At 40.4% G+C, this 16,615-nt stretch overlaps 1 protein-coding gene across 3 annotated transcripts in view; it reads left to right on the forward strand.

Annotated features, from left to right (window-relative positions):
• LOC116501382 (kinesin-like protein KIF2A) overlaps positions 1-16,615 on the forward strand; it is a 129,608-nt gene that overhangs the window by 84,021 nt on the left and 28,972 nt on the right. For all 3 annotated transcript variants that reach the window (XM_032206904.1, XM_032206905.1, XM_032206907.1), the window contains exons 13-16: positions 819-961; positions 1,818-2,022; positions 5,060-5,170; positions 15,654-15,721. In XM_032206904.1, the coding sequence (XP_032062795.1) occupies positions 819-961; positions 1,818-2,022; positions 5,060-5,170; positions 15,654-15,721 (527 nt within the window). The remainder of the gene's footprint in view (positions 1-818; positions 962-1,817; positions 2,023-5,059; positions 5,171-15,653; positions 15,722-16,615) is intronic.

The raw sequence follows: 16,615 nt of genomic DNA on the forward strand, positions 1-16,615 counted from the left end.
TAAATGGTATGGAATAAGGGGTGGATAGATGTCCTGGTTTCAGTTAGAACAGAATTAATTTTCTTCCTAGTAGCTGGTGGAATGCTGTGTTTTGGCTTAGAATGAGAAGAGTGCTGATAACACCCCGATGCTTTAATTGTTGCAGAGCAGTGCTTATACTAAGCCAAGGACATCTCAGCCTTTGCTCTGTCCTGCCAACGGGCAGGCTGGGGGGTGCAGTAAGAGCTGGGAGGGGACAGACCCAGGACAGGTGACCCAAACTAGCCAAAGGGGTATTCCATACCATCTGACGTCATGCTAAACAATATATAGGGGTGGCTAGCCGGGGGGAGGGGGCCGGACTGCTCGGGGTTAGGCTGGGCATCGGTCAGCGGGTGGTGAGCAATTGCATTGTGCATCACTTGTTTGTACATACTATTATTACTTTCGTATTATCACCATTGTATCATCATTATTATTATTGTTATTATTATTTTGTTATTTTTTTTTTCCTGTCTTATTAAACTGTCTTTATCTCAACTCACGGGCTTCACTTTCCATTTCTCTCCCCCGTCCCAGAGAGGGAGGGGGGAGGGTGAGCGAACGGCTGCGTGGTGTTTAGCTGCCGGTCGGGTTAAACCACGACAACTGTGATCTTGTTACATAGATTTTTTTCCTTTTTTGTACCAAAAGCTTTATTTCAAATAATTCTTTACACTTCTCTTCCAATCATATTTTTGCATGGGATGCTTTGCATATTTTGATATGGAATTTGAAACAAGTGTCTTTTAAAACTCCTCTTTAATTGTTCTGTTCCCCCCCCACCCCCACCCTCCAAGGTCTTTGACTTGTTGAACAGGAAGACAAAATTAAGAGTGTTAGAAGATGGTAAACAGCAAGTCCAGGTGGTGGGATTACAGGAACGGGAAGTCAAATGTGTTGAAGATGTTCTTAAGTTTATTGAAATAGGCAACAGCTGCAGGTATCTCCCATAGCTTCTACAAGCTTTTCATTGTAAATTAAAGAATGATAACATCTCTTGATTATTTTTTGTCTCTTCATATCGATGGCTTTTTATTATGCAGTGTGCTTTCTTGATGGTGTTGGCTGCAAATAATAAATCTGCTTGCCTTTTGAATTAAGAGTTTCTCTGTCTCCTAGAGAGAAATAAGAACTGATTTTTCTACAGGATATGAACTGCATGCATTTATGTAACCACTTTACTGGTTTAAATTCACATTGTTTATAATCTGGAATACTACCAGATGTTTTGTTCTAAAAAGGCCTTATACATAGTAACAGAGGTTAAGCATGAAACTTTTTTTTTATTTTTCAGCTTCATTGTTTTTAAAATTAGCCTTTTGCATGGACTGCTGCCTCATCAGACAAAAATGCAATCAGCATTTTATGTGTAAGCTCTCTGATGATCTGAAATCTTTGAAAATCTTGTTATTCTTGTTTTTAATGTTTAGATGAGGCCCTGAGCAACTTGATCTAGTGGGTGGCATCCCTTCCTATGGCAGGGGGGTTGGAACTAGATGATCTATGAGGTCCCTTCCAACCCAAGCCATTCTATGATTCTATGATTAATGGGAAGGTAAAATATTATAAATTTTCCATTTATGTTTGAAGAGATGGAAACAGGTATAACTGTACTGTGTACATCAGATTATTAGGGTTATATCTCAAGTGTCCATCAATATGTTAGACACAGTCAACATATGTAAGAAGATACAGGACACTGCTCTGAAAAAAATAGTGTTCTGAGGGTAGTGTGTTTAATATGTATGGTCCTTCAGATCTTCATATGTCTTGCCCTTCTCTCCTTTTGTCCAAAGGACATCTGGTCAGACATCTGCAAATGCACACTCATCTCGAAGCCATGCAGTGTTTCAGATTATTCTCCGAAGGAAAGGGAAATTGCATGGTAAATTTTCTCTGATTGATTTGGCTGGAAATGAAAGAGGAGCAGATACTTCCAGTGCAGACAGACAGACACGGCTGGAAGGTGCTGAAATTAACAAGAGCCTTTTAGCACTCAAGGTAACTGAAATGTTTCCACTGAGTTTGCGTAAGTGGAAACCTTCTACATATAATAACAATGACTATTAAAACGAGTGTTTCTGCAGGCTTTGCTTGTCTACATTGTCTACTGATGTGACAGGTAAAATAATGTATTGATTTTTCCTTTAAATGCCTGAAGGAACATCTGGTAATTACCAAGTAGAAACATTGTGGTATCAACTTTCATGTAGTTTAAAAATAAAAATAAATCCCAGTTCTTGAATGTGAAGACTTTTCTGATAAACACCTAAATGGGGATGAGAGTTAACTTACTTTGGTACTCAGGGTCTGAAATACTAACTGGAAATATTCTTTCTGATCTCAGTGTGTGTACATGTGTTTATTTATATATGTATATATATTTAGAAAATATATATAAAAAAACCTCTATGACATATTTATTTACTGCTGTTAATTAATTCACTGAAAACAACACAACAGCAATATATCCAGAAAAGTAACAAATAGATTAAATTAACCCTTGAAAATTGGGATCCATTTTTGATAGCTCTTCATAACAAATTGTCTGATACAGTTGCTTTATAGATTTTCATACATTAATCCAGAAAACATCAAGAGAGCTAAGAAATATCATGTAAATATTAAATGTGCTTTGTGTTTGTGTGTGTGTGCTTTATAATGTTCTGAAGAGGTTCGGTCTAAATAGTGAAAATGATTATTTGGTCTCAGTTGGGGAAACAGTAATTTTGAATGTCCTAGAACTTATCTCTATTGTTGGTTAGCTTTGCTTAGGTTTAGTACTCTCTGCACTAGTACTGTGCTTTTATATAAAGAATCTAAACCCAAAGTCTCTGTGCTTATTGTATTATCCCCAATATAAACTTGAGAGAAGACTTTTATCTGCCTGTAAGTAGATCCCACAGAACACCACAAAATTGTAATGTGCCATTACAAAATTGTATGGCATGTAGAAAAATTTGAAGCAGCAGTTCCAAAACTGTGTCCTGTTTTCATTTCACATCTAAATAAATAATGCAAGCAACATTGTGTTGACTTTTATCACTTTTTTTTCACGTGTATTTAATTTACTTGCTGATTTTGTGTTGGTTAGTATCTTCAGTGCAATACTCATACAAACATTTTTTTCATACAACTCATCTTTTTAATTATAGTGAGAAGTTCTGCTGCTGCTGTACTGGTGGTTGTGATCTAAATTATATGGAGAAGGGGAAATAAAAATAAGTGGAGGTCTTGCAGAGGTCTAAACAGCAGTACGATAAGATATAACTGTTTAACAATGATGATAATTTTCCATTTTTCATCTATCTCCAAAATCATTACACAGCTTTTTCCATTTAATTTCAACTTGAAAATAACGTCAAAGCTTTTGAATATAAACTAGTATGTTCTGAAGAGTAGCCTTTGGTGCTAATCCAAGACTTGCTACTCACATGTGGATGTCAGTCCTGTCTTAACCCACTCAGGTTTTTGGTAAAAGAAGTTATTTTTATAATGTCTCTACATGGAATTAGTGTTGTCATCTTGTTACCTGGTTTACTGAGCTGTGATGAAAAGAAAAACTAGTTGAAAACTCTATTAATTTAGAAGCTGGCAGTGTCCTCCCATAATCGTTTTACTATTAAGGAGACAATACAATTCTAATTTTTCCAGGAGTGAGCAAACTAAAAATCATTACAGTAAATTAAAATATCATAATGAAACATGTTGGTTGCCATGCCTGCAATTCAACGTATACGTTTGTTACTGTTTTTAGTTTGTAATGTCACACATTAAAAATCTGTTGTCCCTCTTCCTGTCTAATCTACTTTTTTCTTTATGTAAGTATAGTAGTAATGTACAAAAATTTCAAAAATTTCAAAGAATGCACTGCCTTGCTCACTTATGTGTATTGAGTTCTTTTAAGCATTTGTAAGTAATATTCGCATTCAACAAGTTTCAGTCTTTCTGTTTACCTGAGCTGTGTCCATTCTATAAAACTCAGCTGGTGAATTTTTAAATAATCACTTTAGTTAAAGCCAATTTGCCATTGTGTTTGTTCTGTTCTGTATCGTGGCAGTTTTATTCTGAACCCTTTTTTAGTTCTGTTTTATGCTGTTTCACAGTTGCAATGTTTTCTTGGATTATCATTCCACGGTTTCTGGCCTGGCTTTTGTAAGAACCTGTTTCTAGGAAACTTCAAAAGCTTAAATTTAAACTTTCTTATGTAAGAAGCAATTTATTAGCAGATTTTTGGACTCTGAGTGGGCAGAAGTGATGTTAAGGTTATAATGATGGTGGATAGTACTCTTATACTGCTGCTACAGTCGCTTCTATAACTTCTATAGTAATTTCATAGTATTTCTGCACAGTATTTCTCACTGGAAGTCTCTAACTAGTTGTAAATATTAGTTTAGGCTCACACTCTTCTTATGAGTGAAAGAAGAGACATTAACCCTGTTTTTTTCACATGATAAATATTTTAAAACAGGAAATTGCTTATGTTTTCAAGTGTCTACTTGACAACATCAATGTAGAGCTATACTTGCTATGTTTGTGACCTGTGGAAGCTTTCAGAAAGTTTGGGCATTGCTGTTTTCATCTGAGCTGTAAAGAAAGTTAGTGGTAGAGCCAGAATCAAAGCTATTGCTTTTAAATGATAGTTAACTAACACATTACCATTCACATTTCTTCTGTTGGTGGATGATATAGATCATTCAGGCTTCTGCAGCTGATAGTCAGAAATAGTTGTTAGTCTGAAGATATAACATAAACACTGAATTTGTTGTTGGATACAATACATGTAAATATTTTGGATGAGACTGAAAAAGTTTTAGGTGCCTAAATTCCTTTACAATCCTACCTCTCTACTGAACTTAATGAGAGGTAAAAAGCTTAACACTTCTTGAATCCAAGCTTTAATGTTAAATTAAACATTAACATTGATGTTAGAGGACAGCAACATAAAGCATGTATTATCTGATTTTTGAATTTCATTTGTATTATGCGTTTTTCTCTAACATGGGGTGAATAAATATCAATCTCTTTGTTCTTTCAGGAGTGCATTAGAGCCTTAGGCCGAAATAAACCTCATACACCATTCAGAGCAAGTAAGCTTACTCAGGTGTTAAGAGATTCGTTCATAGGAGAAAACTCCCGTACCTGTATGGTAAGTTTGTTTAGTTAACTGTATGTTTTAACAATTACAAAGAAAAAAGAATCTAGGAATACAGGATATTATGTTAAGAACTGGTCACTCACTGCTGGCAATCTGTTAAGCTTAAAATAAGAAAAGAAGGAGAGAAAAATAAAAAACAATATATTTGGAGGGAGTCTTTCAGAAGAAGTGTCTCAAATAATTTTCTCCCTCCTCTACTTTTTATTGGCCTTTCTTATTGTTCTTCTTTTTTAGTTAGGCACCTAGATGGAAACACTTCTAGACTAGTGTTGTTGGGTTTTTATTGTTTGTTGGTTTTAATGTCTTAATTGCATGAGAGTATTGTTTGTTGAATCGTAATTTTGCAAAAGATGGTGTAAACTGGAAGTATACTGACGAGTCTTTAAATGACAAAGGCAAATTTAGAGTTGGTATCAAAGGCATCAGAATATGCTTTAGGCTGTTGAGGGGACCATAGCTGAGATAGGTGGGATGAATAGTTTTGTATTTTTATAAGCGTGCATTTGCATTGGTCTGAAAAGCGGAATTCTTCTGTTAGGTAGAAAAAACAGATAAAAGCATTGATTTCCAGTGTTTTTACTTGTCCAGCCATAACATTCTACCCTTATGGAAATGCAAACTCTCTATGGTGAATGCTGTTAGGCTTGTTTGTATTACTTTTCACAGACTCCTTGGAATTAGTCTACAGGCCACAGAAATCTGCAGACTCACAGCATGAAAACCATGGTGTTAGGGCAGCCTAGCTGCTAGGTATGGTTCTAGTTTGAAAATTGTGGTAAAATAGTATTTTTTTTAATTAATCTTTTATTCTTCTTCAGTTTTCTAATGAAAATACAGGATTGTTTTCTTTCCACTGAGACATGACTTCATAAATTCAGGATCAGAAAGCTAAACTGTGCATCTCTAGCTAATGTATCCACAAAACTGAAGAAAATTTGGAAAGTAAACCTTGTGGGAACTACTCTCTGTACATAGAAGAATTAATATTTGTGAATGTTTCATGAAGTTCTGAAAAATCTGAAGCTTTTTTATTTATTACTTTTCTCATAGAGTTGTAATAATGTTTCCTGTTTTTAATAATGTTTCCTGTTTAAATGCATAAGAATGCCATCAAGAATAACCCATGATCTATGGGTGTTTAATTCCTGATAAAGTTCATGTTCCTTATTTTATATTCAATATAGTTCTGAATTAAGGAAAAGAATCGCCTCTGAAAGCGAGTGGAAATATGACTGAATTATTTTTCTTGTTTATACAACTACAGTCATATTACAATTAAGAAAATGAACCTACAGTACATCTTTACTATTCTTTGAATTGAGCTCTCACATTTGCAGCACCCATTCCTGCAATAGCTAGATAGATGCAGAAGAAAGCTGCCTGTCTACAGATCTGACAGGTTTCTGAACATTATATATTGAATTGAGGGAAGTGTAGGAGATACTTTAGCCTAGAATTACCTCCAGTTCTTTTCAGTTCCCTGGAAAGAGGAGAGATTTGCACTGCAGTGGCCAAGTGGTGGAAAGAGTAGATAATGGTCAGCACCTTCACCCATCTTCTGGGTCTTCCTTTGCCTCTTGTATCAAGACAATTTATTCAGCCTTTCACTCTGGTATTTACAGCTGTCTCTTTAGCAGGGTGTGCCTGATTTGTAAGCACATTCATATTTAGGTTTTATTTTGTACACTGGCAAAACTTTACTCTCAAAATATACAGGGAAAGAAATGGCAAATCATTATGGTTTATAATAGCTATAGTTGAACGGTCTTTTATTAAATTAAAAGAGTACTTATTCTGAGGGTTCAGTGACTGCTTTTTTGCAGCTGAGATATAATATTAGCTGTGGTGCTTAGAACTTCTAAAATGATTGCAAAATAGTTTAAAAATAAATTGTTTAATTTCAGGTTTCTACAGTTAACTGTAGGGATCACTGATATGTTCTCTAGAATAGGGTCTACTTTATATGAAGTAATATGAAAGCATAGAAGAACTTCATAGGTATAGTAGTGTTTCAATTATTACAAGGTAACACATAGATAATGGTATTATTTACTCCAAAATATTTTAGCCTGTTACAGGCAAAATAAACTAAAGAGATTGCAACAGAGAAATATTATGCCGATTTTGCTTATCAGTGAGGCATTTATTGTAAAGGAATTCCTTAACGAGACAAAGATTTGATCCAATATTCTAATGTGCAAATAGATTAAGACATTTGCAAATATGCTGGTATTTTTCAATGTGGAAAGCATATAAAAGGATGGAGTAAAAACTTGTGATTTTAACTTATTAAGAGATTCTTGAAATGTCCTGGTATAAAATATTTTGCCTTTTTCATTTGCTTTCTGACATACTTTCTGACATACTAAGTGGGATGTTCAAATAAAATTTCTTTGGTAATTTCTACACTTAATTCTTATTCAGCTTTGACTTTCATAGTTTAGACTTCCTGTTCCAGTTTTACAAGTTACATGTTCAGGGATGGAGCATTCTCCTCTGTATATAAGGTTAAAATATGATTCAGAAACCTATTTTTTGAAGATAACTTCCACATGGACAGTTATGACTGGGATCTGCTTCATTCTAAACAAATACAGAGATGTACAGTCAACATAAACTGTTTGATTTGAACATTATTAGTTCTTGCAGTTGCACTGAAGTTCTTCTCCTCTAATAGTTTCAAAGATCATTTGAAGTTGGTTTTGAAGAGTTACATATTAGCATAATGTATCGTCTCAACTTTGCAGGGTAGCTACATACAATAGTCCTTTTTAACCAGTTCTGTATCCTTAAGATGCTACATCCTTGACATGCTGCAATCATTACTGAAGTTCCAGACTGCCCAGTCCTCCAGGTTGGGAGTAGGAACTTGGAGACTTGAGTGTCCCAAATGGGATGTTGATCCCACTGTAATGGCTTATAAGCAATACTGGTAGGGAGAACGGTGATGGCTGGTCTTAAAGATATTCCTTTCTGTAGTGCAACCTTTTCCATTCTACTCAATTGGAATTACGAATGAGGAAGCGAGCTATGCAGAGGTCAGTCATAGAATCATAGAATGGTATAGGCTTCAAAAATCATAGAATTTTGTTGTGGTTTAACCCAGCAGGCAGCTAAGCACCACACAACCAATCACTTACCCCCCCTGCACCCCAGTGGGATGGCGGAGAGAATCAGTGGGAAAAAAAGTAAAAGATTGTGGGTTGAGATAAAGACAGTTTAATAGGACAGAAAAGGAAGAGAAATAATAATAATGATGATGATGATGATAATAATAATAATAATAATATGCACAAAGCAAGTGATGTGCAATGCAATTGCTCACCACCCGCTGACTGATGCCCAGCTCAGCCCCAAGCAGCAGTCCCTACCCCCTGCAGCCAGCCACCCCATATTAATTGTCCAGCATGACATCACATGGTACAGAACATCCCTTTGGCCAGTTTGGGTCAGCTGTCCTGGTTCTGTCCCCTGCCAACACCTGGGGTGCCCCCAGTCTGCACTGGCAGGGCAGTATGAGAAACTGGAAAGTCTTCGACTTAGTATAAGCACTGCTCTGCAACAATTAAAACATCAGTGTGTTATCAACAATTCTCACCCTAAATCCAAAAAACAGCACCACACCAACTACTATGAGCAAAATTAACTCTATCCTAGCTGAAACGAGGACAATATCTACCCCTTATTTCATACCATTTATATCATGCTTCGGTCCAACACTTTACAATACATTACAATTAATCACCACTTTTTGTACATATTTATATAGGAGTATATATATATATATATATATAAAGTGTCCACTAAGTTTGTTTAGTCTGTGACTGACTTTGGGCTCCCATTTGACACAACAGTCTTTCAGGACAGAAGAGATGGTGTGTAATTTTGGATCAGCTGGACGTCCTTTGCAGGTCCTTTGACCTTAATTTGTTTTATGGCAAAACCAGCCTTCAGAAGGATTTGGAATATTTTCTTCCTTTCTCAAAAGCTTCTTCTCCTGTGTCACCCCACACGATCATGTCATCAATGTACTGCAGGTGTTCAGGAGCTCCTTGGCTCTCTGGATGATGAATTAGCTTATGGATGGGAATCAGGGAGTCTCGGTGCAATATTGCCACTGGTGAACAGTTGTGGTAGCGATTGGCACCTGCTGTTCTTCGACCCTCAGCAACCCCACAACAGAAGGGTCCTCTGAGAGACCAGGCAAGGTAAACAGCTGCTTAATCTCCTCCCTATTCAAGGCAGCTATGTCAAAAGCCCACCCTTTGGGGTCCTTAAAGTACCCTCTCCTGAGGTAGTCTATGCCGAGGATGCATGGAGCCTCTGGGCCAGTCACAATGGGATGCTTTTGCCACTCATTCCCAGTTAGACTTACTTCAGCTTCCAGTACAGTTAGCTGTTGGGATCCCCCTGTCACTCCAGAGATAGAGATGAGTTCTGCCCCTTGGTGACCTGATGACATTAGGGTACACTGTGCGCCTGTGTCCACTAAAGCTTTATATTTCTGCGTTTCCGGTGTGCCAGGCCATCGAATCCACACAGTCCAGTAAACCCGACTGTCCCACTTCTCCCCCTGGCTGGAGGCAGGGCCCCTCTAGTCCTGGTCAAAGTATTCATTACTCTGGAGGACTGCCAGCAATTTTCCCAGAAGACCTCCCCCTTTTGTGATTGTGTTTCCTTGCAACTCATGTACCTGTGTCTCTAGGGTCGAGGTAGATTTTCCATTAGGAGGAAAATTAACTCTGTCCTAGCTAAAACCAGGGCAAGTTTCAACCCCTCTGGTTCTAATTTAAATATACCCTCTTTCAATTTAAAGCCATCCCCCCTTGTCCTATCACTACGTGCCCTTGTAAAAAGTTCCCTCTCCAGCTTTCTTGTAGATCGCCTTTAAGTACTGGAAGGGTGCTGTAAGGTCTCCCTGGATCCTTGTCTTTTCCAGACTGAAAACCTCCAATTTTCTCAGCCTGTCTTTGTAGGAAAGGTGCTCCAGTCCTCTGATCTTCTTTGTGACTCTCCTCTAGATGCACTCAAACAGGTCCATGTCCTTATATTGGAGGCCCCAGAGCTGAATACAGTACTCCAGGTGGGGGTCTCACGAGAGCCGAGTAGAGGGGAAGAATCAACTCCCTTGACCTGCAGTCCGTGCCTCTTTTGATGCAGCCCAGGATATAGCTGGCTTTCTGGGCTGAAAGTGCATATTTCTTTCCAACCTCTACAATTCTGTGATTCTGTCTCTAGGGAACCTGCCTTGACAGGGAGTTTGGACCTGATGATCTCTCAGGGTCCCTTCCAACCCCTACAATTCTGTGATTGCCAGCTCATGTCAAGCTTCTTATCAACCAACACCCCCAGGTCCTTCTCATCAGGGCTGCTCTCTATCCACTCTCCACCCAGTCTGTATATGTGCTTGGGATTGCCCTGGCCCAGATACAGGACCTTGCACTTGGCCTTGTTGAACTTCATGAGGTTGTCTGTCAATCACCTGGAGGTGACTGGTGACATGTTGGCTGTCACCAATCACCTCCTTATTTTCCATATGCCCAAACGTGTTTTCCAGGAGGATCTTCTCCATGATCTTGCCAGGCACAGGGGTGAAACTGACTGGCCTGTGGCTCCCCACATCTTCGTTTTTTCCCTTTTTAAATATGGGGGTTATGTTTCCCCTCTTCCAGTCTGTGGGAACTTCACTAGACTGCCATGACTTCTCAAATATGATGGACAGTGGCTTATCAGCTACATCTGCCAGTTCCCTCAGGACCCACGGATGCATCTCATCAGGTCCCATGGACTTGTGTACCTTTAGATTCCTTAGCTGGTGTTGAACCTGATCTTCTCCTACAGTGGCCAGTTCATCACTCTCCCAGTCCCTGCTCTTTTGCATTCTGGGACTTGGGCTATAGAGCAAACTAGGTCTCTTGCTGGAGAAGACTGAGGCAAAAACGTCATTGAGTCCCTCAGCCTTCTCCATATCCTGGGTGTCCAGATCTCCCGTTTCCTTTGAAAGAGGGCCCACAGTTTCCCTAGCCTTCCTTTTATCACCAATGTACCTATAGAAGCCTGTACCTATAGGCTTCCTTTTTGTGTTAGTTTAGTCAGCAGTTCCTTGTTCATCCATGAACATACCTCCTGATGTTTTTCCTTGACTTTCTCTTTGTTGGGATGCATCCCTCCTGAGCTTGGAGGAGGTCACCCTTGAATAGAGACCAGCTTTCTTGGGCCCCTCTTCCCTCCAGGGCTTTCATAGAATCATTGAATCATAGAATATCCTGAATTGGAAGGGACCCATAAAGGTCATCGAGTCACCTCCTGGCACCACACAGGTCTACCCAAAAATTCAGACCATATAACTAAGAGCACAGTCCAAACACTTCTTAAACTCCAACAGGCTTGGTGCCGTGACTATGTCCCTGGAAAGCCTGTTCCAGTGCCCAACCACCCTTTTGGTGAAGAACCTTTTACTGATATCCAGCTTGAACCTCCCCTGTTGCAGCTTGACTCCAGTTCCTTGGGTTCTATCATTGGTCACTAAAGAGAACAGATCGGTGCCTGCCCCTCCACTTCCCCTCGTGAGGAAGCTGTAGACCACTTTTCCAGACTGAACAGACCAAGTGACCTCAGCCGCTCCTCGTATGTCTTCCCCTCTATGCCCTTCACCATCTTTGTAGCCCTTCTCTGGACACTCTCCAATAGTTTCATGTCCTTTTTGTACTGTGGTGCCCAGAACAGCACACAGTACTCGAGATGAGGCCACACCAGCGCAGAGTAGAGTGGGACAATCACTTCCCTCGACCAACAACTAGCAATACCATGTTTGATGCACCCCAGGATAAGGTTGGCCCTCCTGGCTGCCAGGGCACACTGCTGGCTCATATTCAGCTTGCTATCAACCACAACCCCCAGATCACTCTCTGCGGGGCTGCTCTCCAGCGTCTCATCGTCCAGTCTGCACATATAGCCAGGGCTGCCCCTTCCCAGGTGCAGGACCCGGCACGTGCTTGTGTTAAACTTGATGTGTTTGGTGATTGCCCAGCTCTCCAATCTGTCCAGATCTCTCTGCTAGGCCTTTCCATCCTCAGCAGAGTCAACAACTCCTCCAAGTTTAGTATCATCAGCAAATTTGCTCAAAACACCTTCTAGTCCTACATCCAAATCGTTTATAAAAACATTGAAGAGACCTGGCCATAAAATGGAGCCCTGGGGTACCCCACTAGTGACCATCAGCCAGCCTGATGCGGCCCCATTTACCACAACCGTTTGAGCCCTGCCTGTCAGCCAATTGCTCACCCATCGTAGGATGCTTTTGTCTAGCTGTATGCTGGACATTTTGTCCAGTAGGATCCTATGGGAAACTGTGTCAAAAGCTTTACTGAAATCCAAAAAGATCACATCAGATGGTTTCTCCTGATAGACTAGACGGGTGACTTTATCATAAAAGGAAATCAAATTTGTTAGGCAGGACCTTCCCCTCGTGAACCCATGTTGGCTGGGACCAATGACTGCATTGTCCCCCAGGTGCGCTTCACTAACTTCAAGGATCATCTTCTCCATAATTTTACCAGGCCCTGATGTGAGACTGACAGGCCTGTAGCTGCCAGGGTCCTCTTTCTTGCCCTTCTTTAAAATTGGTGCAACATTTGCCAGCTTCCAGTCTACTGGGACCTCTCCAGATTCCCAAGACCATTGAAAAATAATTGAGAGAGGTCCTGTGATGACGTCAGCCAGCTCTCTAAGTACCCTGGGATGAATCCCAACCGGACCCATGGACTTGTATGGATCCAGGTGGAGCAGCAAATCCCACACACATTCAGGGTTGGCTGGGAGTTTATCATTCCCACTGTCACGGTCCTCCAGCTCAGGGTACCCAGGGTCCCAAAGTCCATCATCGGCATTGAAGACGGAGGCAAAGAAGGCATTAAACGTCTCTGCTTTGCCTATGTCCTTGTTTGTGAGGTGACCATCCCCATCAAGTAGGGAACCTATGTTTTCTCTGGTCCTCCTTTTTCTGTTCACATATTTAAAAAGCCCTTTTTATTGTCTCCCACAGACCTGGCCAGCTTCAACTCTAGTTGGGCTTTGGCTGCACAAATTTTCTCCCTACAAAGACGAACAGCATCCCTGTAGTCCTTCCACATTGCTTGATCCTGCTTCCAGCAGCCATAGGCTTTCTTTTTGTGCCTAAGGTACTCTGACACAAAGTACAAGTACTTTGTCCCATGGTACTCTACGAAGCCGATCCCTGAATAGGCCAAATTCTGCTATCCCGAAGTCCAGGGTAGCGAGCTTGTTGTGTACTCTCTTCACTGCACTCAGGATCCTAAACTCCACCATCTTATGGTCACTGCAGCCGAAGCTGCCCTTGAGTTTCACATTCCTCTCCAACCCCTCCCTGTTAGTAAGCATGAGGTCCAGCATAGCACCTCTCCTCCTTGGCTGCTCTATCACTTGGAGAAGGAAGTTGTCATCATTGCGTTCCAGGAACCACCTGGATTACCTGTGCCCTGCTCTGCTGTCCCTTCAACAGATATTGGGGTGGTTGAAGTCTCCCATGAAGACCAGGGCTTGTGAACATGAGGCTGCTTCTATCTGTCTGTAGAGGTCCTCATCTGGTCGGGTGGCCTGTAGCAGACCTTTCACTATGTCACCTGTCCCTGCCCTCCCTTTAATCCTGACCTATAAACTGTCAGTCAGATCCTCATCCTAGGCAGAGCTCCATGCCCTCCAGGTAGTCATTGACATAGAGGGAAACACCCCTTCCTCATCTTCCCTGCCTGTCTTTCCTGAATAGCCTGTATCCTTGCATTCCAGCACTCCAGTCATGGAAATCATCCCACCACGTCTCTATGATGCCAATAAAATCATAGCCCTGTAGGTGTGCGCATGTCTCTAACTCCTCTTGTTTATTCCCCATGCTATGTGTGTTGCCTAGAGACATTTTAGTTGGGCCCCTGATGAAGCTGACTTACTGGCTGGAGTTTCTGGAATTACTTCATGCTGCTCTTCAGGTGCTCTTCTGCTGACTTGTGAAGTCCTCCTGTCCTGCCTGGACTGGGCTTGTTGGGGCATGAGAACATGTGACTTAGTGGGTGTTTCTTTTCAACAGAGTCTTGTGCCCTGAAGGTAGTATCATGGCTGTGGGCACCTACAGTGGCACTTCCCTATAGCTGTTCCTTATACACTTGAAGACGTAACAGTCTCCTGGCATTATGGCAGTTGCCACATGTTGTATACTGTGAACAGTAAACTGATGAAAGTGATGCATGCACCTTTCATATAAAGTGACTTCGGAAAGATTTTAGGAACATGTAGATTTTTGTTAATTAGTATCCACAATGCTTTATAAAGAGACATGCAATCAAATGATCTTTTCAAATCTACAATTATTTTCATTAGCAACTGATGCATACCGGTATTAGAGATTTAAGCAGTGTATGTATTAGCAAGCTCTTTAGACTTTCTAACCCCTTCCCATAGTATATTTTTCCTTTCTCCCCAGTAGGAGAAATTCCTCTCAGGATGACTACCTGTGATCTTGTATGGTAATGTCAGCAGCAGGATGAAACAAAAGACCAGGATTATCTAATCTTCATCAGTTTCAGTCTCCTGATGCTGTGCTGCCAGCAAAAATGGTAGTGTTTAGGATCATAGAGATGTTTTTCCTGGGTAGTGCCTCTATGACTCTCCTGAAAGGAGCAGAGATTAAAAAAATGGACTACTGAGAGAAGCTAGGACAAATCATGATGCCACTGTTGCATGATCACTGTTTTTATTTTTGCTGAGTGTTGAAAAGAAGGTGAGATCTTCAGGGTATTTTATTTAACTGGAAAAAAGAAAGACTTACAGATCCCAGATATGTCTGATAATAATTTATCTATCAAGTGTTATTTACAGATAATTTCTAGTTCAGAAAAAGAAAACATCTTTATTTAGGAAAATACCTAAACACATGCTTATCTTTAATATCATTAAGTACAGTTTTGGACTATAGCCAACAAACAGATCTCTTAATCAGTATGCAGTCTGCTTGAATGGAGAACAGCTTTTGAAGATGCATATATAAAAATAATATCTGGTAATCATATGCAGGATGCATTAGACTTATTTTCTACTGAGTTGCATATTTCCTGTTTGAGGAGCCTTATTTTTTCAGTTAGAGTTTTGCATTTACATATTATGCTACCAAGCTGTCAGATGTCGGAAATTGACTGAAATTTCCATGAATTCTTAATGTGTCAGGTATGGTTAAAAAAAAAAAAAGAAAAAAAAAAGGTTTGACTTGACAGACTTGACATCTGTTCTTGAGGTGTCATTGTATTGGGACAGCTGAACAGAGTAGATTTTTTTGTAGATCTCAAATGAAACGGGATTAAAAAAAAAAACACAAACAAAACACAACAAAAAAAACCCTTTATTTAACTTCATCTACCCCCTTTTCTTAATGTGTGCAAATTATTAATGTGTGGCTTGTTTTCTGCAGATTGCTACAATTTCTCCAGGGATGGCATCATGTGAAAACACTCTAAATACATTGAGATATGCAAATAGGTATGGAAAATGTTATTGCTTGTAGCTATCCTGGCTGTTGATCACTGGAGTTTAGAATACTGTTGTTCCATGATGTGTAATTGTTTCAGCCATTTATTTAGTCATTTTTTACAACCATTACAGTAGAATCAGTAGAAACTGCATTTAAGCCATTATCATAGAATCATGATAGAATGATTTGGGTTGGAAGGGACCTCAAAGATCATCTTGTTCCAACCTCCCCTTGCCATAGGCAGGGACATTACCCACTAGATCAGGTTGCTCAGGGCTTCACTGAACCTGATCTTGAACACCTCCAGGGATGGGGCATCCCACAACCTCTCTGGGCAACCTGTTCCAGTGCCTCACCACCCTCTGAGTGAAAAATTCCTTTCTAACCTCTAATCTAAATCTCCCCTCTTTTAGTTTAAAACCATTCCCCTTTGCCCTGTCATTATCTGACTGAGCAAAGAGTCACTCTGCATCTTTTTTATAAGTCCCCTTTAAGTACTGAAAGGCTGTAATGAGGTCGCCTCAGAGCCTTCATTTCTGTAGGCTGAAAAACCCCAGCTCTCTCAGCCTTTCATCGTAGGAGAGGCGCTCCAGCCCTCTGATCATCTTTGTGGCCCTCCTCTGGACCCGCTCTAACAGATCCACATCCTTCTTGTGCTGGGGGCTTCAGACCTGGATGCAATACTCCAAGTGGGGCCTCACAAGGGCAGAGTAGAGGGGGACAATCAGCCCCCTTGACCTGCTGGCTACTCCTCTTTTGATGCAGCCCAGGATGCAGTTGGCCTTTTGGGCTGCAAACGTGCACTGCTGGCTCATGTCAAGCTTATCATCCATCAGAAACCTCAAGTCCTTCTCTGAAGGGCTAGTCTCAATGAGTTCTTTCTCCCAGTCTGTACTCATGTC

The sequence above is a fragment of the Aythya fuligula genome, chromosome W (genome assembly GCF_009819795.1).
Source record: "Aythya fuligula isolate bAytFul2 chromosome W, bAytFul2.pri, whole genome shotgun sequence".
Classification (NCBI taxonomy): Eukaryota; Metazoa; Chordata; class Aves; order Anseriformes; family Anatidae; genus Aythya; species Aythya fuligula.